The following is a 25,381-nucleotide window of genomic DNA, read 5'->3' as shown; positions in this document are numbered from 1 at the left end:
TCAGGACTAGAGAAAAAGAGAAAAGATACAAGTTAAGAGACATCAAACTGTTTGAATATGGATGATTCTTCATTTTAGCAAATTCTCCCTCGTCACACATTCACACTTAGGGCAGGGATTTCCTAAAAACCTCAATAACACTAGCTAATTTGCTTGTGTGAAAAAAAACAAAATGCACAAGCAAACAGTTTATTATTTACAGTTGATCCACTAAGGGTGATGAAACTATTGATAACAGCTGCAAATAATCTAATTTCAATAAGTAACATACCTTTTAAATGACATATTTGCATGTGGATTTTTTACTCAAGCCAAAGTCAATAGGTTTGTGCAACAACAAGGACAATAGTAAACGGTGGTATTGTATGGGTTCTTCAATAATTTGTCTTGTAACTGTAAAAATGACTGGAAGTTGATGCTGTAGTGGTGCTTTATTGCTACTTTAGAGGGGCACAACATAACTGCACTAAAATAACATAAGTAGCGAGGAATATCTCTATGCTGAATTGCTTTCCTTGCAAGTGATCCTCTAACTAGTCCAAATGAGAGAAGGCTAACAATGGTGGATGTCTGTTCTGAACTATGATCAGCACATCTCTGTGCACTTTCTTAATAAATCAGCTCACATGATTTTTTTTTCTTCTGATCACAGCTTTACATGTATTAAAACACCAGCAAACTTTTAGTAAATCTGGCCCTGAGAGTGTTAACTGTAGCTTATATGAGAATTTTAGTGTTTATAAAAGACACTCTCATTGGAGTAAATAACATTTTAAGACACTCAATAACAGAATCCTCACAGGTAACCACAACAATTTACTTGTTATTGCATAACTACGTCAAATAAATCAACCCAGGAAATTGTGCTCTGAAATACCAACACTTGCAGAGTTACTGTGTGGTCATATTCTTTCTCAGAATATAAGACAGATGTTTCTCCTTTGAGGTATTTAATTTCAAAGGGACCAAATTAACTATGCTCTGTGTTTAGTGTTTAGGACCAATTCCAGTACCTCAGAGTCTCCATGTGAGTCTTGAGTGGAAGATTCTGTTTCCCTGACAACCACAGCCTTGGTCACTAGCATGTCTGGATGCTGTTGCTTGGCTTCTTTTATTGCCATGGCGAGTGCCTGTGAAAACCAAGCAACCACAAAAGAGTTATCAGAATACATTAGTTCTTTCCATATTTAATTTGAGTACTTTAATGTGTGTGTGTGTGTGTGTGTGTGTGAGTGTGTTAATATGGTTATGTATATTTGAATGATTCAGATGAATGTTTTTTAATATCGCTGAGGTGAGAACGCAGTGACCTGGTCCTGGTCGACATCATCATCTCCTGTAATGATGATCCTCTTCTCAATTCTGGTCTCTGAGTAACCCCCTTTCACTGTCTTTAAAAAACAACATACACACACACACACACAAAACTTTACATTTCTGAAGTTACATAAAATTCACCTGTCACATGGCAATAAAGATGGTGTGTACTGAACACTTGAGAACATAGCTTGTCATCTTCTTTGTTACCTTTGTAACATGTGTTGTTGTAGCCGATGTGACATTCTCTGTAACAATCAGCGGAGATCCTGAACCTTCCCTTCCTAAAGGTCCAACGTTCACCTGTTCAGACAGAAAAAGCACAAATATTAAAACATGCTACATTTAAAAGACAACAAATCCAAGTATATAAAGTTGGCTGAGCAGGTCTGAATACTCACTGGAGATGCAGTCTCTATCATCGAATAACGAGCTTCTCTTACACCGCTCACACCATGGTCCTTACATGAAATACACACACATATGTATTTCAGCACATCCACATAATCCTTGCATAGAGCCACACACTAATCCAGTAAAGACAGGTTCTCCCTGCAATCACTAATTCAAACAGTCTGACACACCTAACATACTTCAGAATAACAGTCATATCCGTTGTATCCTAACAGGTTTAATAAGAATCTTGCACCCTTGTATAAACCAGTGTTTCTCAACCCAGACCTCAGTGTCTCCCTGCTCTGAACATTTTTGTTCCAAAACATTAGAATCAGGTGTGCCTATGCACGGTACAAAGAGAAATGTTCAAGGGGGTTGGGTCAAGGGAGTTAGCATGAATTGTTTAAAATGACCTAAATTATTCATGTAGACAAATTTTGTTTGTGAACATACAGATTCCACTGATACCTGGTCTGTGATCTCCATGATAGTTGTAGTGACTTCTGACCCATTGGGTTGGGTTTCTGTCTTGACTTCTGTCTTTCTCAAGGTTTGAGAGGCTATGATGTCACTGCTCTCTCTGCTGATTGGCTGAATGGAGGTCACCTGAGTGCCCTCTTTCCATGTCAGCTGAGAGCTGGCCAACTCAGCAGCTTCTCTTTTCATGGCCTGGGCTGCCAACACTGATCGTGGGGCTTTCTTGGGCACAAATGGCTTTGAGGAAAAGGTCACAATGTGTTAAAGATGTACAACTGTTAAAGACATACAATACTGAGATATGGAGATACTTTAAAAAATGATGAAAAAAACTACCACAAAATGGTTAAAAAATGAGGGTGCAATATCTGTTTCTGAGAGGGAAGACACATGGAAATTAATAATCATACAAAGAGGGAGGGGGCTGTTTACCTCAGGCTTCCGAACTTCTACTGGTGGTGGTTCCTCCACAGGTGCAATAGGGTCTGCACCTAAAATGAATGCAGGGGGAGAATGGCGGGCTGGTTCCATCTGTTCTGAGAGACTCAGACCAGGAGAGATGTCTTTTTCACCCAGTTCAGACATGCCTTTGGAGAATTCCTCCATCCCTGTTTGGAGATCCATAAGGACAGTAAAGTCCACTTCAGCCTCCAAGCTTGATGTGGAGCTCACAGTGATGCTGGAGCACTTGCGCTCAATGCCCAGGTGTGTCTCTTTAGGGTAGGGGGTCTCATGATCTAGATCATCTTCTGACACTGACCCCAGGTGTCTTTCCCATGGCTCCCTCTGTGAAAGAGAAGAAAGAATGACCTTCACTTTGGGTCACATAAAAACAGAGGAGGACTGATGAAAATGATGGTTCAAATTATGGAGGGGCAATGAACGTTTCACAAAGCACAAAATGCTGCTTTACAGTTAGGACATCATGATTTTGATTACAAGGACTAAAGACATAAGACACATGAATACAACTGAGGAGAGGATCTTTATATAATAGCACTATGTGTCAAAAAAGAAAACAACGAGCCAAAACAGCTGAAAATGCAGTTTATGCAATTTCACAATTCATGCAATTTTAAGATTAGAACTAGAACTGTATGTTTAATTTGTGATTATATAAAGTACAGTAGTGAACTATATTTTCAAAGGGGAAAAAAATGTGTTCTGTCCACTACCAAGCCACTGCTGAATTAGCAAACAAATTATCTGAAGATAAATGCATGGTACTCTCTTTGGATGCTAATGACATTTTCAGGCAGCTGAAGCATATAACGCAGCACATTAAACAGTGAAGAGTGGGTAGGCTTGCAGTAAGGTTGAAATTCTATGGCAAGATGCATGGGAAACATCATGGTAAAATTCATGATACAATCCATTTTTGGCTGAGGGAAAATCACACAGTGAAATGCATGGGTAAATGGATGGTATGAGGCACCTGGGTTTCCTCCAGTGGCTCCGCATGAATAGCTGGGGTGGAGACGGGCTCCTGAAAGGTGAAATGAGGGAGAGTAATGCACAGTTAGTCGACTGAAAAAAAACATGGCCACAGAGCAGGACACTGGGCCAAAACTAACAATCAAAGTCTTTTGATATATTGGATCTAACCCATACGCTTTTCCTTTCAAATTCATTTTACGTGCAACCCGGACTGTTGCAATGTTGATATTTCATGCAGGTTTGGAAAAACAACTTCATCCAAAATTCTGGCTTTTCTGAATATCAATCTACTTCTGTCAAGCCTGATATTCAAAAGATGAGTCCAATGCTTTCTTGATAAAAGTTCTGGAGGAATGCCACCTCAAACCAGTAATTATAAGGTCTCTATGGCAAGACAGATGTCTAAACCTCTATTTCAGTGCGGGAATATGTACTCTACCCCTAGGACTTTGTGGCAAAAATAATTTCAAAAGCCAACACACATATTCATCAGAATTCTATATGAACCACTTCCAGCTATCTTTAACCAGTCATTCCTGTAACTCAGATTTAACAGTATAACTGAAACTTAGTTAAGTTCAAACTGAAAGGCATCTGTCCAGAGGGGTAGAGTACCTCAGATTCCCTTGATCCTCAAAAACAGTGCCTGGTACAACACCAAGTGAAAAGGTAATTCTGAGACCCAAGTGAATACTGCTACAACCAAAGCCAAGAGCTGAGCATTGACACATGGCTAATATGTGCAAGACAAAGGAAACCTATCAAACTCATTATATCTGTCCTGCTCATGACCCATTTAACAAAGCCATTTTTGCTGGTTCTACTTCAAGTTTGCAAAAATGGCTTTTTTGTAATAGCATGGCGAGGAGGTAGTTGGTTCCTTGCAACAACCATCCAATGTCTAACAGAGAAGAATAGCACTGAAGAACGGATGTTGGAAGGAAAGACTGCTGGTAAAGTGAATTAGAGTTAGAGGAATACAAGCCTGCAACTTAAGCAATGGAAATTATATGGAGGATCCTACAGGGTTTGTAAGATGTGAAAGCAGATGCTAAGCTGTGCATTGGAGAGCAGGAAAAAGGGTGGGAGGCAGTGGCAGAATGACATCCTCATACTCTTAGAAATTAGTGTATCTCAATTAGTGTACATCAGTTACTGAGATTAGGTGCAAAAAAGACTCTCTCCTCAGATACTGGTCCTTATGCATGTATGTGCATTTGGGTGGCAAAAAAAACAATCAAAAAATGGATGTGCAGTTGTTTCATGCGATGCTTCAGTTCCATTGACTGACAAGCAGATGCTAAGCAGTTACCACTGGTTTCCTCTTGGCTGTGTCCAGGCTGCAGTTCTTGAGAAGACTGTAGCAGGGGTCAGTGGTACTGATTGATCTGTTCCGTATTATAATGCCACCATCTCTGGTTCTTTGAGATTTGACAGGAATGTTTAAAGGAGTAGTTTGGTCAAACATCAGGGGGGCTATTGAAGTTGAAGAGTAGGTAGACAGTGGGGTTGGATCCTCGTAAAGGGCTTGTCCATATTCATAGCTAAATCTATGCCTAGTAAGGTCACTTGAATCCTTCAGTTTCTGCCTGTCTGGCTTTTGCTTTTGGCAAGCTCCTCTGGCTTCTGCAAGCTGACCATTAGTCGTTAGTCCTGGGTTGACATCTGCTGTGCTGCTATCAGCAGCCAAAGGATTGCTTGGGTGTGAAAAGGAGGCATCATCCAAACTGTGTTTGCAGCCAGATGGACTTTCTTTTGACTTTGTCAAGTCATTACCATCCACCTCAGCAGTGAAGTTTCTCTCATTCTGGTTTTGTACTTGTTGAGGAATCCCTTTGTTTCCTTTATATTTCTTTGATCTTTCTGGTTTCAGAGGAACAACTCGTTTCACTCCTGAATGAGTGCTCTCATGTTTTGTGGATTCACGTGCTTCAGTCTTTAAATCTTTTGTCTTGCTGTTGTCAGTACAAGTCACCAAATCAGAATGGTTCTTAATGCCAAAATTTCCCTGTTCTGTTTCAGTGATCTGTCTCTGTGCTCCTTCGCAGTCTCTCATATGTTTGACTATGACTGCACTGGGGGAAGGCTCATGCCAACCTCTGTTCATGTAGCTTGGTAAATCTGGACTTTCACTTTCCTCATTTGAATGGAATATCCTTGAATTCAAGCATATTTCTGCTGGATGTGCATCATAGCCATTTGCATGAATGCCATTCTCTGGCAGAAACCTGCCACAGTGAGGTTCATTATCATATGTTTTCTTCTCCTGGCCATCTGCATCCGGGTAATGCTTGTCTTTTAAAATGAAGTGTTTAGCTCTGTTCTTTTCTGACTCCACTGACAAAGGGGTAGTATTAGAATCGGATGTCTGTGCTCCAAATGTGTCTGACACTTCATCACATGTGGGTTTCATAAAATCTCTGTTTGTGCTGTTGTCTTCTCCTTCCCTTAGGGGGTCAGCAGCTAATGGAGCTATTTTAGGCGGTATCCTGCTCCTGTCCTCTTTTGAACTGAGGGTCAAGTCTCTTTGACAACCATCTTGCTCCTCAATCAATATGGAATCCACAGAGGCCTATATATCAATATAGAGTGAACAGTTTCAATGGCCTGTCTTCATCTCTATTAATGTTACTAAAAGATCTGTTTCTGTAGAGTAAAATTAAATGTGATGTGTATATTTCCTAGGCTGCACACTGGATTGCAGTTTGTATGTGTGTATTGAGGGTTGGGGGCCTGATAATCTGTACTCACTGTGCAGGAATCCTGTACAGTATCTATACTTAAAATTATTTGCTGAAATGTAAAGAATCATTAAGATTTTTAACATGGGGTAAACATTTCCACTTAATGTGGTGTTGTAACAAGAGCTTAAGGGAATCAATATTCATGTTGTATTTGCAATACCATATTTTAAACTTTTCAACTTTCTACTTGAACTACTAAACATATCAGCTTTGGACCAGTGGTGTAAGATGACAGAAGTCAACCCAATCCTTTAGCGGGAAGGCAAAACAAATAAGAAAGTAAAAGAGAAATGGTAAGTCATTCTTAGATCTTAGTTCACAATGACTGCCATTCTGAAGTCATTCACACTTACTCCAAAACCCATCACAGCTGGCATCCCCTGACTCTCATACTTACAGCCTTCTTCTCTGGGGTGCTGCCCGGGGAGGCTCCAGACAGGCGTTTCTCCCTGTGGACCAGTTTACTGTTGGGCTCCCTCAACGCTCTCTTCAGCTCATTGATGCTGGCCTGGTGTTTTTGCAGAACATCCTCTGGTTTATCCAAGAACTATTAGAAGCAACAAGAAAAGAGCTGGATCACCCATATGAAAGTGGTGACGTAAATGAATGGTGATTGAGTGTCAGTTTTTATTAGAGCAGAAACTGTGACGTGAGTATCTTCTCAATAACTACAGAAATGACTGCCTTGTATCTTCAACTACACTTCTAGATACAGCACATCCATTTGACAGATGCTATAGAAGATGAATATTTTGATCATGTAACATCTGCACAACATATTTATATGTGTTACTATTTTGGGCTTACATAGCTCAGCACAGAGTGGAACTGTGCACAGTACAGTTAAGTACAAAATATAGCACACTATAATTCCAATAAGTTCCTGTGGTTTTTTTTTTTTCATAAAAATATCAAGGTACTTGCTCCCTAATGTAATGGGATTATATAATGATTCCTTTATAAATGGTCTAATTCATCTAAATCTGTTGCTATTACCCATCAAAAAATATGGATAGATTGGGAATGCATGATCTCACTAATCCTGACTCATTCAACACTACATCACTTCATCTGTTCATTTTGTTTTTTCAATTTCACAGATGGCAAAAGCACAAAGGATTTTAAAAACCTGATATTAATCAGCAATGACAAATCAACAATATATCTCTCCAAATACCTTTCACTATACGCATCTGGGCTTAATCATTCTGTGTGGGGTTTTTTTTTTCCAGAGAATCATTACAGACTCTTTTCAGGTCCCACAATAACCAGACACCATCAAAGCACAATGCATGCTGGTGCTGCCAATGGGTAGGAACGGACCAACCACCATTTTGGAGCAGTTTCTGTTACCTCTACTGACAGACAGGTAGTATGAGAGAAACTACAAAGGATCTAGTCACAGGTAGAGGATATTCAGGCCTTGGATCTGGCTGAAGCAGTACCTCCTGTTTAGGACGTGGGGTCACTTCCAGGTCCGACTGGGGAGAGTGGTGAAGCAGGCGGGGAGTGAGACAGAGGCATGATGAGGGGCAAGGCGAATGGAGGCAGAGGGGGGAGGGTCAGGATTGGCAGGGTCAGGGTCAAGTGTAAAAACAGAGAAGGAGAGCACAGCAGGTAAGTTTGGAAAGCAAGCAGGCAGACAGCTTTGCAGAGAGAGGCACTCAGACAGCCATGGAAATACATAGCCACAATGTTCAATTCACTGTCCTGGATGCATTGTCTTTCTAAGCGAATTTTTCACATTTCACATTTTCCTATGAGAGAGAACTTGTTTTTTGTAATTTATTATGATCCTATCTCAAATGCTACAAAATTAAGAGACCAAACCATTTTTTAAAATTTCGTAACACGGTTGTGTGAAACATGACTTTTCCAAAATGTGATGATGACACAAATCATTTGGGAGTGGGACTCTGAAATGTAACAAATCCTAAATGAAAACAACACCCGATTTAGTATTTCAGATGTAACTATGGGGCCGTAAAACTTCTTATTTACAAGTGTTCTCTGCGCAAGTAGTTTACAAATAAACCCAACTGGGAGAAAATAACTGTTTTAATTTTATGTCCAGCACTCTACACCCAGGGCACTGACACAGTTCAATCAGCTCATCAAAGTCTGCAGGCATATGGATAATTTATCAGACAAAACACTATAATATCCTCACAGTGCAAAAACTGAAATTTACAAAATGAAAAAATTTGAAATCACTATCAAAAACCTTCACTCCAGCCTCAAACCCAGTGAACCATGCATACCACATTTAAGAAATTCTGAAAGTTTTCCATCCACTGTAATTTCTCAGTACCATCTGTCTCCCTTAGTCTCATGTTTCAGACTACAGAGAGCACATAATTGATGCTATGTTTGCATTAATGAGTATCAGGAGGATGCAACAGAGAAAGGATCGCCTGACTAAGTTAGACAAGGACAATAAAAATGACATTTTATGCATTTTCTAACATAATGTCTTCATTATACCAGGAAAAACTAATCTGACTATTCTGGCTTTTGTTTATGTGAAAAGCCACAAAAAAAACCCAAAAGGCTAAAAATACAAAACATGGAGCATGACATGGTTTACACATTGCCAAGCATAAAATCTTTCGTACAGTCTACCACCTTCCTTAACCATGCTATATAGACCTCTGAATCTTAGACACAGACAGACAGATCAACAGACAGACAGACAGACAGACAGACAGACAGAGACTGGTCACCATGGAAAATACCTCTGTCTTAGTGTCTACAGGAGAACCTGCCTCTTCCCTCTGTCAGCGAGCACAGAGAAAGGAGAGAAAGCAGCCATTAGAGAAGAATGCAAGAAAGAGCTAAGTGTCGGCAAAGGGAGCGGGATTAAATTAAGATTACATTAGTTGAAGAGGTAAAAGGAAGTAAAAAAAAGTAGCAGGCTGGAAAGTGTAAGAGAAAGAAAAATCCTTTTCAAAACTGAGATTAAGGCAACAGCGGGCATATAGGTGCAGTAAGATTTGAGCTGAGAGGAGGAGTGGGAACAGAGACTGAGGGAAAAGAAGGGGATTAGGCTGTAAAATGGAAAGAAAAGCAGGGGTAGAGGTGACTAATACCAGGCTAACAGACTGGTGAGAACATGCCTTGGTTTTAATCTATAGAACAGTTTACTTAAATACAGTGAGAAAGAAAGGAATAAAGGCTCTATCCAAATGCTGAAATATCTGACACACTGCTTCTGTCATCAAATCATGTTCAAATTCCTGCACCAAAGGAGATTCGAAAAAAATGTCATCACAGCAAATGGTATAATACAAAAAAATAAATTGTAGATGTTCCGATGCATCCCAAAACAGTCCGTATTTGCTCTGTGGTGAAGAGAGTCTGTTTAATGTCAGAGAAAAATAACCAAAAATTTGTTTAAATAAAACAAAAATCAGTCTGATCAGTAACCATCGGCTATCAAAGAGCAAGCTCCTTGTCCAAGCAATTAGTGATGATTACATACAGGAAAAAATACCATCTCGTCTATTTTAAGGTGTCTATGGATCTGAACAAATATCCACTTACACACAAAAATCTAGAACAATCCCTGACAAAAGATTCTCTTTCAAGGTATCTTTTCTCTTCCACTTTCATGTTTTTTCTTTAAAACATCTTTCTCTTATCTAACTTCTGTGGCATTGCAACTCATGTGGCCAGAGACAAAGGACCCAGACTTCTTATCAAAGTGTAAGATGGGCGGAACTTTCCAGAGAAGTTGAGACATGAGATTGAGGCGGAAAACAATATGTCATCTCTCTTCTCCTGTTCTATGATCAGAGAGATCAAAGAGATGGGACTTAGCAGGAAGCACTCCAAGTATGATGACACCTGTGAGAAAGCACCTTTCTTCAATCCAAAAACACCAGAGCATATCAACAATATCACAACAATAGTAACTGACATGTGTAAACAAGGGCCAGTTATTCCCTGCCAATTCATGATCTATTTCATAAATTCCAAGTGCATATTGGATTTGGAACTTGAAAATGTTGGACTTTGAAAAAACTTGAAATTTAACTGAAACCAATTTGAAATTAAGTAACCTCAACTGAACTGCATGAAATTCAGTGTAACTTCACTTTGGTAGTTAGCAAGATCCCATTGTTTGGTTATTTTGCATGCTTGACTGGACATTTAAATCTTATTAAAGCATACTGGACTGCAGTGTCCAAAAAGTCAATTGTGGTGCCAAGAGACTTCGAACACCAATTCAAATTCCAGTTCGAATGAGCCATCTATTTCCAATTAAGTGCTGACCCTATAACCACAGTCAGAACTAAATACAGAAAGGACCTAATCCTCCAGTCAATGATAAAGCTATAGCATAAAAGATAAGTGTATATACACCAGGTACCTTCAGCTCCACTGTCCTTGTAGGTGTAGTGACGCTGTCTGGTTTCTGGTCTTGTTCTCTGTCATGGCCAAAGTCTTGATCCACATCCTGGTCTAGGCTGGGTTCTAAGTAGTCCTGGTCTTGTTCATCCCTGGGAAGACTGGCGATGGGCTCAGTGGTACTCTGCTGAGACAGCTGATCTACTGTCTCACCAAGAGCTGAGGCTGGGTGTGAGAAAACATAGCACGAGTCATAACACAGAGAGAGAGGGAGAGAGGGACATGGCACCACAGGGAAGAGAACTGAGCCAATGAAAGAGAAAGCAGCGCTGAATGAGGTCATTAAGAGTGAGCACATAGTAATATTATAATATTCGCATTAAACGGCTGTGTGTCAATAGACATTTGAGGAAGGCGTACATTATACCATGCATGAAATCCAGAAACTGGCATTAAACGTCCACTCTTACTGAATTTTGCCATGACAGAGGAGGCTCAAAAGGCTTTTGGCTGTGTTGCTGCAAATCTTTGTACACCTTGAGATTACATATTGGCCCAAATATAAAAGACCTCAGATTCACTGGGTGCAACTTAGACTGTAGATATAGCATGTTACGCAGTCCAAATCAGTGCTTTTGGAACCCAAGCCCTACATAGAGCATGTTACACAGATTAGATCGTGGCTTTCAAGACTCAAACAGTAAATAGAGCCCATTACAAAGCCCAAATTACAGCCTTTAAATTCAGACTCTCCATAAACCTTTTAAACAGTCTGCACCAGGATTCTAAGACTCATACAAGGAATAGGGCCTGTGAGACACATAATGAATATGGTCCTAGAGTGGTATCCCACGAGCAGAGTTATTGGACTAGTGTTCTTAGAGCTGTATTATTGGAGCATTATTCCAAAAGGACTCTCTGGGACTCTTACCTCCATCCAGGCTGCGGGACAGTAGGTACCTTCGGCTAATGGATCGCTCAAACTGGGGCGCAGGCCTGTCAATCAAAGCACTGGCCTGTCGAGTCTGAGCCTGAGTCCGTCCACTGTAACGGAACTTAGAGCCGATAACCAGGAAACCTTTTGGAGGGGGCTCAGGAGAAACCAACCTACGGGAGGGTTAGACATCTCAATACCATTTCATTTAAATCCCAACCTTAATCTAAAAGAAATACTAACACAAACACACACATTTATCAGGCATACTCTATCTCTCTCTCTCTCTCTCTCTCTCTCTCTCTCTCTCTCTCTCTCTGGCTCTGGCTCTCTCTCCCAAAAGCCTACCTGAAAAAGGTGTGGTGCTCTATGCAGACCTTCCATAAGCGTTTGGAGGCGCGGTGATTGGGCAGCTTAAAGCCAATGGTGCTCTCAAACTGCTCATACTGACAGCGCAGGAGAGAGTGAAGAGGAGTGTAGTGGGCAGGGGTAGGGGGTGGTGTGGGGTGGGGGAGTAGATGAGGACAGAAGTGAGCTACATTACTCTACTGTACATCAAGTGAAGCAGTGGAGTTAGTGAAAGTGAATTAGAAAAAGATACTAAAAGATGCATTACAACAAACAAGGATGTTAGGATTCCTAACATAAAAAGCGTGCACTTCTTACTGAGCAAGAGGATAAATTCAACCATACAATGGACACATTAATGTTCAGTTTTCAAGGACAGACTGTAATGCATCAAAAAAGGATGCATGCACAGGCATGTGTGTGTGTGTGTGTGTGTGTGTGTGTGTGTGTGCATAAAAGAGCGTGTGTGTGTGTGTGTGTGTGTGTGTGTGTCTGTGTGTGTGTGTGTGTGTGGTGCTGCAGATAATCGCATTAAGGAGTTGAAAACCACAGCAGGCAAAGTGAGTCACCCTCAAGAGCTGACAGAAGAGTCGTGGACACAAAAAGCAAGCTCTCTGTCTTTCTCTTTCTCTCTCACTGACTCTCCCTCTCTCTCACTTTCTCTCCCTCTCTCTCACTAACTCTCTGTCTCTCTCTCTATCTCTTTCCTTTCTGTCGACCAGGCAAAAAATTCCCTCAGCTCAGCCTAAAGAAAAAATTGCCTCTTCCGCTAGCACAAACATTATGCAAACACCCAGCTTGAACACTGTAAATAAGTAAAAAGTAAACACATCTTTAAAAAGCTGCTTAATTAGGCACAATGGCTAACAGTCTCTGAGAGTGTACGGACAGAGCTGCCCATAGTGCTGACAGAGATAAAGTACAGGGTGATCAACATTTGAAACTGTTGTTTTGACTGTGTTTAACTGACCAGTGGTATCTATGAGCTCTGCTTCCCTGAAATTAAAATCTTTAAACTGGTTTTATACACCACATTTTGACAATTTCATGTAGTTTCAGTCAATCTTTCTTGATGTTGCCATATGTCTGGACCGGAGCCATTACAACAATTACATTCATTGGAAATAAAAGCCTGGAAATTTTCAAAAGACCTTTTTCTCTACCTCTCCTGGTCGGATCTTGATGTAGAAGTTGCTTCTCTTGTAGGAGATTTTGAGGATTTTGGGCCAGGCAAATCGGTTGATGCGTAAGCGGTCTCTGTAGATCAGCAACCCACTGGCACATACTCCCAGCATAATGTCAATGCCCTCAGAGTCCTATCTCACACAAATCACAGGATCAGGGAAAATGCCAGAACAAGGGATAACAACGGTGAGAAAGATCTGAAACCACAAGACTCACAACAAGATCTGTGTATGTTATATTTATTTAAATAAAGTTACTGTCACTAAGATCTCCATCTCCATAACTCCATCTAAATAAAACTGCAGCACAGAAGAAGTGGCCTTTTGCTTGTGGCATGGCTAGCACCCTCATATACCTTAGCATGATGGAGGTCTACGCCATACATTGAGAGCTTCTTGGCATTTTCCAGAAAGCTGATTTCTGCCTCTGCTGGACTCATCCCCCTAAACAAACAGCATAAAAATGATCACTACACTGAGTCTGTCAGTTCAAATTCAAAGCCTTTCCGTGTTTTTAACATACTGAGGGACTCAAATGCTAATAAAATATTAAAATATGTTATTTTGTTCAAGAGATTCGTGATCAACTCATATCGTCGGAATTATAAAGCACAGAACAGAAAAACATTAATTGGCGCTCATGGATTATAGAGTGTTCCATGACAAGACATTACTGAGATGTTCCAGTGTGCTACATTTGAAAACGGAACCCCATGCAAATATATTACTTTCCATTTTCCAGACAATATCAGTTATCTGAACACTGGAATGTCTCTGAAACATCTTATCCAGGGATCAAACATGCAATATGTAGATTATATAGACACTTTTTAGTGCTTACAGAATCCACACTCAGCACAGTAAATATGTGAAAACAGTGATTCTCTCAAAAGTAAAAAAGATTAGGTATTCATGAATTTCATATGATTTCATTAATCAAGCCTGCACAATTGGAGAGAAGGTTACACATGAACGTAACAGTTGGTGATTTTCTGTGAGACTTTCATGACAAGGTGCTACTCGCAAGTGTAGTGGGAGTGTTCACCTCACCTGTATGTGCGGTGGAGCTCCATCACCCTCTCCTCCAGCTCTCGCGTCTGGTTGGGGGCGAAGCGGAAGTCGCTGACATAGTCGTGTCCATGTTCATCAGGGTCATAGTCTCCCAATTCGGCCTGAACGGTGTAAGAACCCAGCAGTGCATGTGTGACGAAGGAACACGGCAGCCGACCAGACAGCATGTCATCCCTCAGCTGCAGACACAGGTAATACCTGCCCCCAGGGAGACAGACACACACACACATACACACACACACACACACACACACAAACACACACACACACACACACACAAACACACACGTACACACACAGACACATACACATAACCACACACACACACACACACACACACAAACACACACGTACACACACAGACACATACACACAACCACACACACACACACAAACAAACACACAACAAACACACAACAAACACACACACACACACACACACACACACACACACAGGCAAATACACACACACACAACAAAACACACATCCACATCCCCACACACACACACACACACACACACACACATATGCACACGCACACACACACACACACGCGCGCACACATGCACACACACGCACACACACGCAGAAACCCATGATTTGGTTATATGTGTCTGAATTTCTGAAGCAGAATCTGCGCCAGTGGTTTGCATGCACTGATCCAGTAGACTATGCTTGTCTGTGCCGTGCTAATTTCACTCTGATAATAGACATGGAGAGACAGAGCACCACACGTGGAAAACAACTGAGGAAGCACATTAACAGCATTATAGACAGGCTTTCCAGTGGTGTGAACTGAGCTGCAGAAACACCTTTGGTTACAGAAACACTGTTCAAATTCTTCTAGAGAGTAAAAAAAAATGGCTAAAGCACAGGGCATAAATGAAAGGCAGAGCCTGACATAAGGAGCTCTGTGCTTTGTGAGAGCTGCTTACCGAGTGATGTCCTCTATGAGCTGAGAAGGTTCAGGAGGGTAAAACTTGACAGCAAACGAAAACTGCCAAGAACCTGCTGTGAACAGACGGCAGACAATGATGGGTCTGGACATCGTATGCCTTCTCAAGTGGAACCTAAAAATATGCTTCATGCATCTTCAGGAAGACATATGTATGTGTGCATGTCGTGAAATGGGTGTACGTGTGTGTGTGTGCGTGCGTGCGTGTGTGTGTGTGTGTGTCTCCATCTGTGTCTGTGATTTAACAGACAAAAAATCTAGTTTTTGTTTTAACACTAACCTCGGATCTGTTTCTTGATCTCCTTTGATGGATCCAGCCAGTTCTGAAAAAGAAAAAGTAAAAAAAAAAAAAAAAATCCCATAAGGATGGAGAAAAAATCCTCTCAAGGCTGAAATGCCTTTATCTTAAGTGGAGTTATTGACTCCTCAGTTACAATGCTATCTCTTCAATTGCCAGAGACCGAAATTCGCAAAGCAATAAAGAACTAAATGTCTCTCTTTGGAGTTTCTGCATTGATGTCCACAGAATGCAGAAGAAATTCAGGAATACATAAATGTCACTTCAATCATGCAACCCAAGCTTAAGGTCACAAAAATTCTCTAAGGGAATCTCTGTTATTTCACTGGCAAACATTCTCTCTCACATTGCCCCAGCATCCCAAATCCTCTAAAACTGCTCAATGCATTTAGAGTGCTCACAAAATATATTGGAACAGTGGTTCAGCCCCACAGAAACTTAGTATTGCTATAATCTCATTTTTCATTCTTTCAAAAAAGTCACACCAGAAATATTAATGCATTGTATTTGCAGACAGAGTAAAACTGCAAACCGAAAATGTGTGAGAGAAGTTAATAATATAATGTAACGTGGGAACCAATATTGGATCTCCTGTTAACCTGTACACCTTCTTGATTGGTTGGTTTTGTTACTTCTTTGGTGTCTTCCTGGTCATAATAACAGGGTAGAAAGAAGTTAGTACTGGGTAAAATGGTGGTTTCTCACTGAAGTGTTCAGAGCCATTCTGCTCCATGTTTTGGTCATTGCTTTTTAAACTAGGGAGGGATTCTTCTCAGGACAGAAGAGAATCTGCCATTGTGCTTTATTTGTTTATGATATAAAGTTCTATTTTTGAAGGCAGGAAAGCCAGGGGAGAGGCTATATCAGTGTCTGTATGTTAATATATGTAACCATGACAATACCGTTTTATGTTATGTCATATCAGCTGTGACTCAGTTACTAGGAGATAGTTCCATTGTGTGAAACAAAAGTAACAGCAATCTGTCATAATATTAGAACACATTTTTGGATGGATTTCTGATGGATTTTTAATGATTTTTAATGAGTTAAGTGATTGCTTAAATCTCAACCAAGCTACTCCCACTGTTTCCAGTCATTAGGAAGTTGTTTTATGACAGCTTCCTTTACAGCCATTGGAATGTAACACAAATCCATATAGAGATTTTTAAGGGTAAGATCATTGTGATGAAAAATAAAAAATTGGTGAAACTTTCTTTTAAAGAAACCTTTCCTTTGAGAACTGAGAACTGATTGTGGAGCTCAAAATGTTCTTACCTTTTGGTTGTCTGTGTCATAGAAGGCCAGCCCAAAGTAGTCTTTCTCCAGCAGGTTCAGATGGTCACACACCATATCAAATAGAACCTGCCCTCGGGCGAGTTTCTGTCATCGTACAATGCAAGACAACAACAACACACAGACACAAATGTACACAAACATACACAAAGGAAAGAGAGAGAAAGAACAGACAAGGTGAGACATGGAAAAAGAATAGAAGAGAAACAAGAAAAAGACAGAAACAGAGAGGAGAACAGAATGAGGGAGAGAGGGGCAGGGAAGAGAAGGAGAGAGAGAGAGAGAGAGAGAGAGAGAGAGAGAGAGAGAAAGGCACTGAGTGTGAATAAAGAGTAGTGTCAAGCCATTTCTAATCTTCATGCTCATCTCACTAACCCAGAGAGATGAACTGAGAGCATCAAAATACTATTGCCTGCCAGTATGCAGAAATAACTTGTTTCATACCTCATTAACACACTGGACGACCAGAAACAGACATCCCTGCATCTCCACAAGTCCGCTTGTGGAGGTACAACTCTTGGAAGAATTATCAGCTATGGCTTGACACCACAAAAAACAATTTGAACAACAACAAAAAAACACCTTAACTCCCAAATTCTAGATTTTAAGGTATTTGAATGATTCTGCTATCTATAAAGTAAACAATTTCACCATTTACAGGTTGAATAAAGAGTAGCAAATGAATTTGCAGATGGTCATGAAGCAGACACCTCACTCATAAACAGCTAAACAAAACAGGTAACGCTCTAAAATATGTTAATGCCTAATGTTACATGACATACACATGATAAACCAGCTGAAATACACAGAGGGTCATTAGAACAGTAGTTCTGCAAACATAAAATATGTGATGCAAATTTTGGCACCTCTCAGAACAGAATGGTGGCAATAGATGATCAGCCATGTGCCCCACCTCAACACCACGCCTAAGTTTTTAACACAAAAGGGAAAACGTGTGTGTGTGTAAGAGAGAGAGAGACACTGTGTGTAGATTCTACCATGACACAGAATGCTTTTGCCTCCCAGGGAGCCTAGCCCCCTGTGGCGACAGGGAGAGAAAGAGAGAGAGAGGGAGAGAAAGAGAGAGAGAGAGAAAGAGAGCCAGACAGACAGACAGATAGACAGACAGAGTGAGAGAGAGAGGGAGAGAGAGAGAGAGAGAGAGAGAGAGAGGGAGAGAGAGAGAGAGAGAGAGCAGCTGTTGCCATGGAAACAGGAGCAGCGCTTTTTCTATTTTTTTTTCTCATAGCCTCTCACGACCGAATGAAAGAGAGAGAGAGAGAGAGAGAGAAAGTAAAAGAGGGATAGCAAGCAAGTCCCTTGACTATGAAAGCTCTTCAAAAATTCCAAGGGCATGGGTAGGCAGTGAAGGAAGAGTGATCCTGAATTATATTTTACCACGCAATTTAAACTGGTATACTTTCACTTTTTTTTTTTACCCGAATAATGAAATCAAGTTGCCTAATTCAGATAGCTCCCCAAGCGTTGAAACCAATTCAGCAGGACTTTGATGAGATTTCACACCTATTTCAGTCTCTGAAAATGAATGCTCCTCTCCCACTTGTTGCTGTGCGTGATTTGGGAGGAGAGTGGTTTTCTTCACCAGCTAACACAGCTCAAATGCCAGTGGGAAGAACAGTGGGAATACTTGTAAAACATGAGTATAAATGACTGAAAATTTGCTTTGTGAATCTGTGGAGAAGTAGCAAGGGAGGTGTACAACCAAACGTGCATGGATTAATTTAACCAGAGAAAAATTACCTATGTTACATATTAATTAAAATTATAGCTTTCAGAAGGAAACTGTTTTCACATGCTTTCATAACAGCAAGAAAGAAATTTAAGAAATTAATATGTGAGTACTATGTAAACACTAAAAGGCTGAAATTAACTGTCTTTAATATTGGTCAATTTTTTGTTATTACTCTGTAGTTAAAGATCCATAGGGTTTTCTGCTGGTGTTTGAGAGTAAATCAAACGTGCAAAGTTCATCATTATTGATAATGGAGCCAAAATCAATAGTTGTGTGCATGTGGTGTCAATTACCTCAGGGCTACATAATGTCATGAGGCAGTTGATTTATCTCTTTAGAAAACATGCTGTCCTTCCTCCGTACGCTTCTAATGAAATGTTTATCATAATGAGAATGATTTCATTTCACTTCATATTCTTCAAGACTAATTTTACCAGAGCACAGAACATACACACACACACACACACACACACACACACATACACACACACTCGCACACAGACACACACACACACACATATACATACATGCTCGCATACACATGCGCAGACACACATACACATATCCCCATCTCTTCCCTTAAAACCCATCACATACATTACTTTCACGCTGGGCACACATGAGGGAACTGATTTTATACATACATACACACACACACACACACACACACACACAAACACACAACTGCTGACATGTCACACTTATAGATTTCCCATCTCTTCCTTCTCTGAAATGAGGTGGGTGTGCTGGTGACTTCTGACCCCTGTGATTGGACTGTATATCATCTGTTGGGCGGTACAGCACCAGTAATGGTGAAGAAGGACACACACACACATACACACACAGAGACACACACACGCACGTGCACACACACACACACACACACACACACACAGAAAGGACAGTCGCTGTCTACTCGATCTCAATCCATCACTCACAGTAGCCTGGGGCCAAGCAAGTTGACAAAGGGTTTGATCTATGTAACACTCCCCTTGTGTTTCAGAGTTCTGCATCTCTTAAGAGACATACACCCTCCGCTACCTACCCACACTATCTCTGTGACACAACCATGTTGGCAAAACTCAGCTCTCATTGGGCAGCTTGAGGATCCCAGTGTAAGAAAGGAACACAGAGCAACTGGGCCGTTGTCATGCCCTCATTACATGTAACCTTGCGATGCAATAAGATAAAATTTTAGTTTTAAATTAACATAACCCAGTAATAATAATAATAATAATAATAATAAGGTAGATGAGAGAATGTGCTTGTGAGTAAGACATCCACAATATCCTTCACGTTTTAATGAGTTTTATATGGTTTTGTAAGTCCGAGTACCTCAAGACCAGTCTCGTAATCAGAGCCATCCAACAGAGTCACTCTGACTGGGACAGTCTTCGGCCTTTTGGAGGATTTCTGGGGGGATTTTGACACTCTACTGGGAGTTTTCTCCGATGAATCATCTGTGTCTCTGTGGTCATCTGACATCTTCGACTCATGATCCTAATTTATTTTAGAAACACATGTCTCACAGTGTCAGAATCCTACCATAACATTTTTTACACCTAAACACACACTATACAGAAAACCTTGCAAATTATATCAATTGTGACCATCAGAAACAAAATACGGTTATCAGCAAAAGTTGTGTCATGGATTTAATAATGCAATATGTCGTTAAACTTTATGTAAAATAGTGAATGAAACATGGTGTTATTTTTATTGTATTCTGTTCCTCAAAGATGTGGTTTTACCTGACAGGCTTTTTTTGCGTCTCCCTCCATTGCATTCTTCATGTCAGACGCAGAGCCCTTCTCTGACATTGTGTTTACTCACAATCCTGCAACAACACACAATACAATATTTAAAACCATTAAACAATGTATGGCGTTCAGAACACCTTCAACACAGCACAAAGATATTCAGATCTACTCTAATACTCACAACCATACAAAGCACAGACCTAACTCACTTCAAACACTCTCAGTAGTCTTTAGCTGACATTACAAACACCATCTGATACACAACACAACACTTAAATTCCTGTTTGAATCCCCTTGTTATCTGAGACCACTCTCTAGCTATGTAACTCATTAAAAAAGTAAATAAAACAAGTATGTTCAACACTTGTTTTCAGAAACCCAATGACATCCAATCTCAAAGTTCAAACCATCCAATGAAGTTTCACCCAATCGTCCTATACATAGCTCAAAGCCACAAATTTGACCCTATACACATTCAGACTCTAGCAAAGTCAAGGCCGCTAACAGGGACTTAATTCACTCCCCTTATTGAAACTCATCTTCTCTTGTACACCATGACTGATTTACTCATGTGAACATAGCGACAGTGACTGTTTCAATTAAGGAGTGTAAGCACTCTATGTACCTTTCCACCCTGAGAAAGAAACACAGGGTACAGAGAGGGAAAGAGATAACAAAAGATAGAATGTTAGAGAGGTGAAGGGAGGAGGAGGAGAAAGAGACAGTGAGGCCGATGGATACATAGGTAAAGAGAGAGAGAGAGAGAGAGAGAGAGAGAGAGAGAAACAGGCACTAGAAGAGGAGGTGACCACAAGAATTCTCCATGCGTGAGATGCAAGTAAAGCCTCTAGCTGATGCTATTACAGATGATGGCATAAATTATGGCAGCAGGAAGGTTCCTAGTGGGGCATCTGACTGCTTCACTGAGAGAGAAAAAAGACCTGCAGAGATCATATATGAGGAGTACAGAGAGAGCATCAAACAATGCATACCAGAGGAAGAGAGATGAAAACCAAATTACTACATGTTGGTGAAAAAATTGTCTGTTTGTCACAACCACTGAAAGAGAGAATAGATAGCCTCTCTGGCGTCAGTGACACAAAGAGCAGTGTTTCTTTGTAAGAAAGAATGTTAAGCGACAGCAAGTACTTATGATTCCAATGGTACCATCATTTAATATGTAAACAGTCTGATGTAAGGTAGTTTCATGTAACATAGTGCAGTATAATAATAGCACAGCATAAAAATATTAATCAAGTTAACATCAGAATAGTGCTGCATTTAGTGGTGTCAGTAAAAAGATGGTCAATGCAAGTTTATGGGGTTTTTTTCTCTCCCTCTCTCTATATTAATTTACTCTCTCTTTACTTCTCATAATGAACTGGTGTGAGTGTGTGTGCGTGTGTGTGTGTGTGTGTGTGCGCGCATTTATAATTTCTTTCATAACTAAAAGCACGTTTCACTTCAGTGTTCTGAATTAACAGGAATGGCACTCTGTGACAGACACTAGAGTAATGAAAGGTTTTAGGACCTCAAGGCCTGACAACTACTCTCAGTTCAGAGGACTGCTCACTCAAACTCTTCTGTTTCGTCATGAGCACATAGCCTAAAGTCTTCTTCACCCCCTCTGTAAGATGACTGAACTAAAACAGCAAAATCAAGTCAATTAGGTCAATGTAAGTCAAACATTCCTGCATTGACTATAGCTGTAAATCTGTTTAAAAAAAAAAAACAGCGGGGGAGCTCATTAAAACACACATTTAAAAGGGGGCTGTACGCAGGTGGTCAAACCCTTCCTCATACAGTTCAGCCTCCGAGAAGTTTCCGGATTTTTTGTTTTGTTTTGTTTTAATGGAGCTGCAGGATCACAGTTTGATATCACTCATTACTATGCTAATAATCTTGATTTTCATTCCATTAACTGACACCCTGCCAAGGCAATAACATATTTAAAAAGTCTAGATTCAATAAATATAAATATTACAAAAAACAACCAAAACAAAACAATACAAAAGTAAAAAAAAAAAAAAAAACATTTTAAAAAATCTAAAAATCTATCTACAGCTTTTAGACATTACCCTGAAAATGACAAATCACAATAAAGTATTATGCAGATCTATAGTTTTGAGGGATAATCTTCAGACTGAACGTAGATGGGCAAACTTTTACACACAACACTAAGACTATGAAATTCACTTTGTATTTTAATAAAATATTTGCATAATAATTACATGGAACAGCAGTGAAATTTATATGTAGCTGTACATTATCACATTATACAGTCATTTTACATACAATAAGGAGTAAACCATTCAATATAAGGAAAATATAGAACTTCAGTATCAAGTCAACTATAAAATCAAAGAGTACCTATACAGTTCATGCTATATATACCACCAGAAATAGCACGCAGATGTAAAGAAATTGGGGACATCTGATATATAATTGAACCAAAACTACACTAGATGTTTTTACAAATACTTCTACACTGGATACTCATAGAGGTACATGCACAGCAGCATTTTCATCACAGTAAACATCTGGGGAGAGCTGCTACCTGTCCTAAGACCTCAATCAGCCAAAATGTACAAATACAGTTTCCACTTTGACTACGACATCAGCATGAAAAAGTAGAGGCCTGGACAGAGGAGACAACATGATAATGCAACAAACTAAATGGAACCATAGATACAATTCATACATTCACCAAACTGTGAGAGTATTTATACAAAAACAAAACTAAACCTGACTGACTTTGAATTAATCATCTGTCAAGCCCAAGTGAAATATCTCCATGATATTCTCAAATACTGGCTGACAAGAATTGTCCAATTCAATGTCCCCATGTCATTCCTTGCAATTAAGATGCTCAAATGCTTATGTGACCTATTCAGTATGAAAGCAATTCCAAATTGTTTAACTTAAGAGGACAGAAGACCAAGACAGTGGAACAGATCAGAAAGCCGGAGAGGAGAGTGCAGAGAGAGAGAGAGAGAGAGAGAGAGAGAGAGAGAGAGAGAGCATTATGCATAACAAGCAAACAGTTTTTTTCTTTTTTTCCAACATTAATTATCCCTGTATAAAATGAGATTTTAATTCCTCTGAGTAATTACGTCTTTCTTGTAAACATATGATGGATAAGGTGGCATTAGTCACCACAGAGGATTAGCATCACTTTAGCCAGGCTGCCTGTCTGTCTAAGTGTTTCAGGATTTAACGTCTTACAAAACATTTGCCTATCAATTTACACTCCTAGAGACCTATCTGTGCCTTTAATGAACAGATTAAAGAGGGTAATATGCATGCACTTGAGCAGATGACAGAACACTTTTGCATGTAAGTTTTAAAGCCCTTTGATTTGATGAGAGAAATGATAGTGGAATTACAGAAATACAGACTGTGTTCCTATTGTATAGGTAGTACTATATGGTAACACTCCCTGCCTCATTCTCTGTGAATGAAGCACTCTAGAGATACCATTCAGTGTACTTCTATAGTTCTGCATAGCAACAACAGACCAGCTGTTACAGACCGATTTCAGCACATAAACCTGAGATTGCGCTTTGAAAATCTTTAGCTGTCAAGTGTATACACACAGCATGCAAATTTTTAGCACATGAAAATACTTCAATTCAACTCATGCTGTATAACTGTAGCAGGTGCTAATTTTAGAGGTAGCTGATGGTACGGAAGGACTCGCTGTAAAGAACACTTCAATGTCTCCAATTAAAACCAAAATAAATAAAATCACTCCGTTTTGTATGTGTTTGTCTGTGAGGGCTGAAATTGAAGCAGAGTAAAGTTGGTTTTTTTTACTATGCTACTCTTGAAATAATCCCTAACACTAGACGGACATTACTGGATCCTGGCGCAACTGAAATCAACCTCTACTGAAAACCCTGCCCATTCATCATCACTGTTGAGTAATTCAGAGGTCCCCTCAATCACATGATTCGCTAGCTGAACTGTCAGTCACTGTCTACAGTACAGCTTGAAACACTGGCAATTTTGTGTATGCACTGCACTGCCCTGTGCTCAAACTGACCAATAAGACAAAATGTAGGTCTACAAATAAATATTAAATAATGTTGCTTTCATGCAAGGTTCATGCCATGCCTTAAGGTGACACTTGCTATTTTAATCTTTCGGCTGATATGTCCACTTGCATTAAAATCTAAACTTTTATTTGACACTACAATAAGATATAGTCTCTTCTCTATAATGTCTCTCTGATCACAACTCAATCAATTGAGTATTAGTGCTTTTTTCTGCTAACCGCACACACAATCACCAGTCTGGGGAAGATAATCAAGAGTAGCAGATAAGGAACTTCTGCACTGATTTCTTTTGCACTAGATACTTCTCTTCAGCAATTCAACTCCCCCACTCCACCAAAAAAAAAAAAAAATCTTGTAAACTCTCTTTTAAAGTTTTTTGATGAAATTTGATCAAAGTCTAGCTTTGCTTGTGTCTGTCAGCTTTGTCTCAGGAGACTCTCAGGCCGACATAGCTGAAAGCTCCTACATCCCATGACACAGACACAAATGAAGTTACTGCTTTGGACAAAGAAATTCAGAATAAGTAGAAGCATCACTAGATGAAATTTCATCTGGAAACTCTCAGTTCTTTTAACCCCTGTATAGAAAACTACAAGAGGTGTAGGCTGAAAACTGAATTTGCACTTCAATTAATGCACATCAGACAATACAGGGCTCTCAAGGTCTTTTTTTGAAATCGACACAAAAATTTTAAAAATTAACGAAAGGTCATTCAGGCCATGAAATTCATGGCAAATTGTGTGTGGTATGAAAGGCATCTTTAATGAGCTGCACGATTCATAAATGACTGCCCAGCTTTAAGAAAACTTGTGAGTCAGAATAGGCTCTAGTATGAAGTTAATATTTTCAGCCAACAACATTAAGTAAAGGTTTCATCAGCCTGAGGGTCTCATGGCTATCTGAGTTCTCTTGGGGGTATGACACAACAGGTCATAAGCAATGTCACAGAAAGATCAAGCAGCTCTTATCTGTGGATGGTGCTCTGTGTAAGAAAAGGCCAGGACT

General features: G+C 39.9%; 1 protein-coding gene across 1 annotated transcript; it reads right to left on the bottom strand.

Moving 5' to 3' along the window:
• Positions 1-20,378, bottom strand: LOC115806952 (band 4.1-like protein 1). Its single transcript, XM_030767809.1, has 24 exons — positions 20,310-20,378; positions 19,894-20,058; positions 16,788-16,892; positions 15,495-15,537; positions 15,195-15,270; positions 14,238-14,456; positions 13,544-13,631; positions 13,155-13,319; positions 12,004-12,101; positions 11,653-11,828; positions 10,744-10,946; positions 9,107-9,145; positions 7,817-7,852; positions 7,292-7,294; positions 6,769-6,918; positions 4,940-6,199; positions 3,626-3,676; positions 2,623-2,976; positions 2,182-2,427; positions 1,719-1,778; positions 1,528-1,620; positions 1,311-1,391; positions 1,014-1,130; positions 1-6 (listed from the first exon to the last, which is right to left on the bottom strand). The coding sequence occupies exons 1-24, from the start codon at positions 20,376-20,378 to the stop codon at positions 1-3; spliced, it is 3,903 nt and encodes a 1,300-aa protein (XP_030623669.1).
• Between the last annotated feature and the right edge of the window lie 5,003 nt (positions 20,379-25,381).

The sequence above is a fragment of the Chanos chanos genome, chromosome 3 (genome assembly GCF_902362185.1).
Source record: "Chanos chanos chromosome 3, fChaCha1.1, whole genome shotgun sequence".
NCBI lineage: Eukaryota > Metazoa > Chordata > Actinopteri > Gonorynchiformes > Chanidae > Chanos > Chanos chanos.
Note: the sequence above shows the minus strand (reverse complement) of the source record. Positions and strands in the feature narration are given on the sequence as shown.

Excerpts from the sequence above, each read along its gene's own strand:
- LOC115806952 (XM_030767809.1), bottom strand. The coding sequence starts at position 20,378 with ATGTCAGAGAAGGGCTCTGCGTCTGACATGAAGAATGCAATGGAGGGA. Across the intron at positions 11,829-12,003 it reads GAGCACCACACCTTTTTCAG|GTTGGTTTCTCCTGAGCCCC; the intron begins GTAGGCTTTTGG and ends ACCCTCCCGTAG. Across the intron at positions 2,977-3,625 it reads AGCCACTGGAGGAAACCCAG|AGGGAGCCATGGGAAAGACA; the intron begins GTGCCTCATACC and ends TCTCTTTCACAG.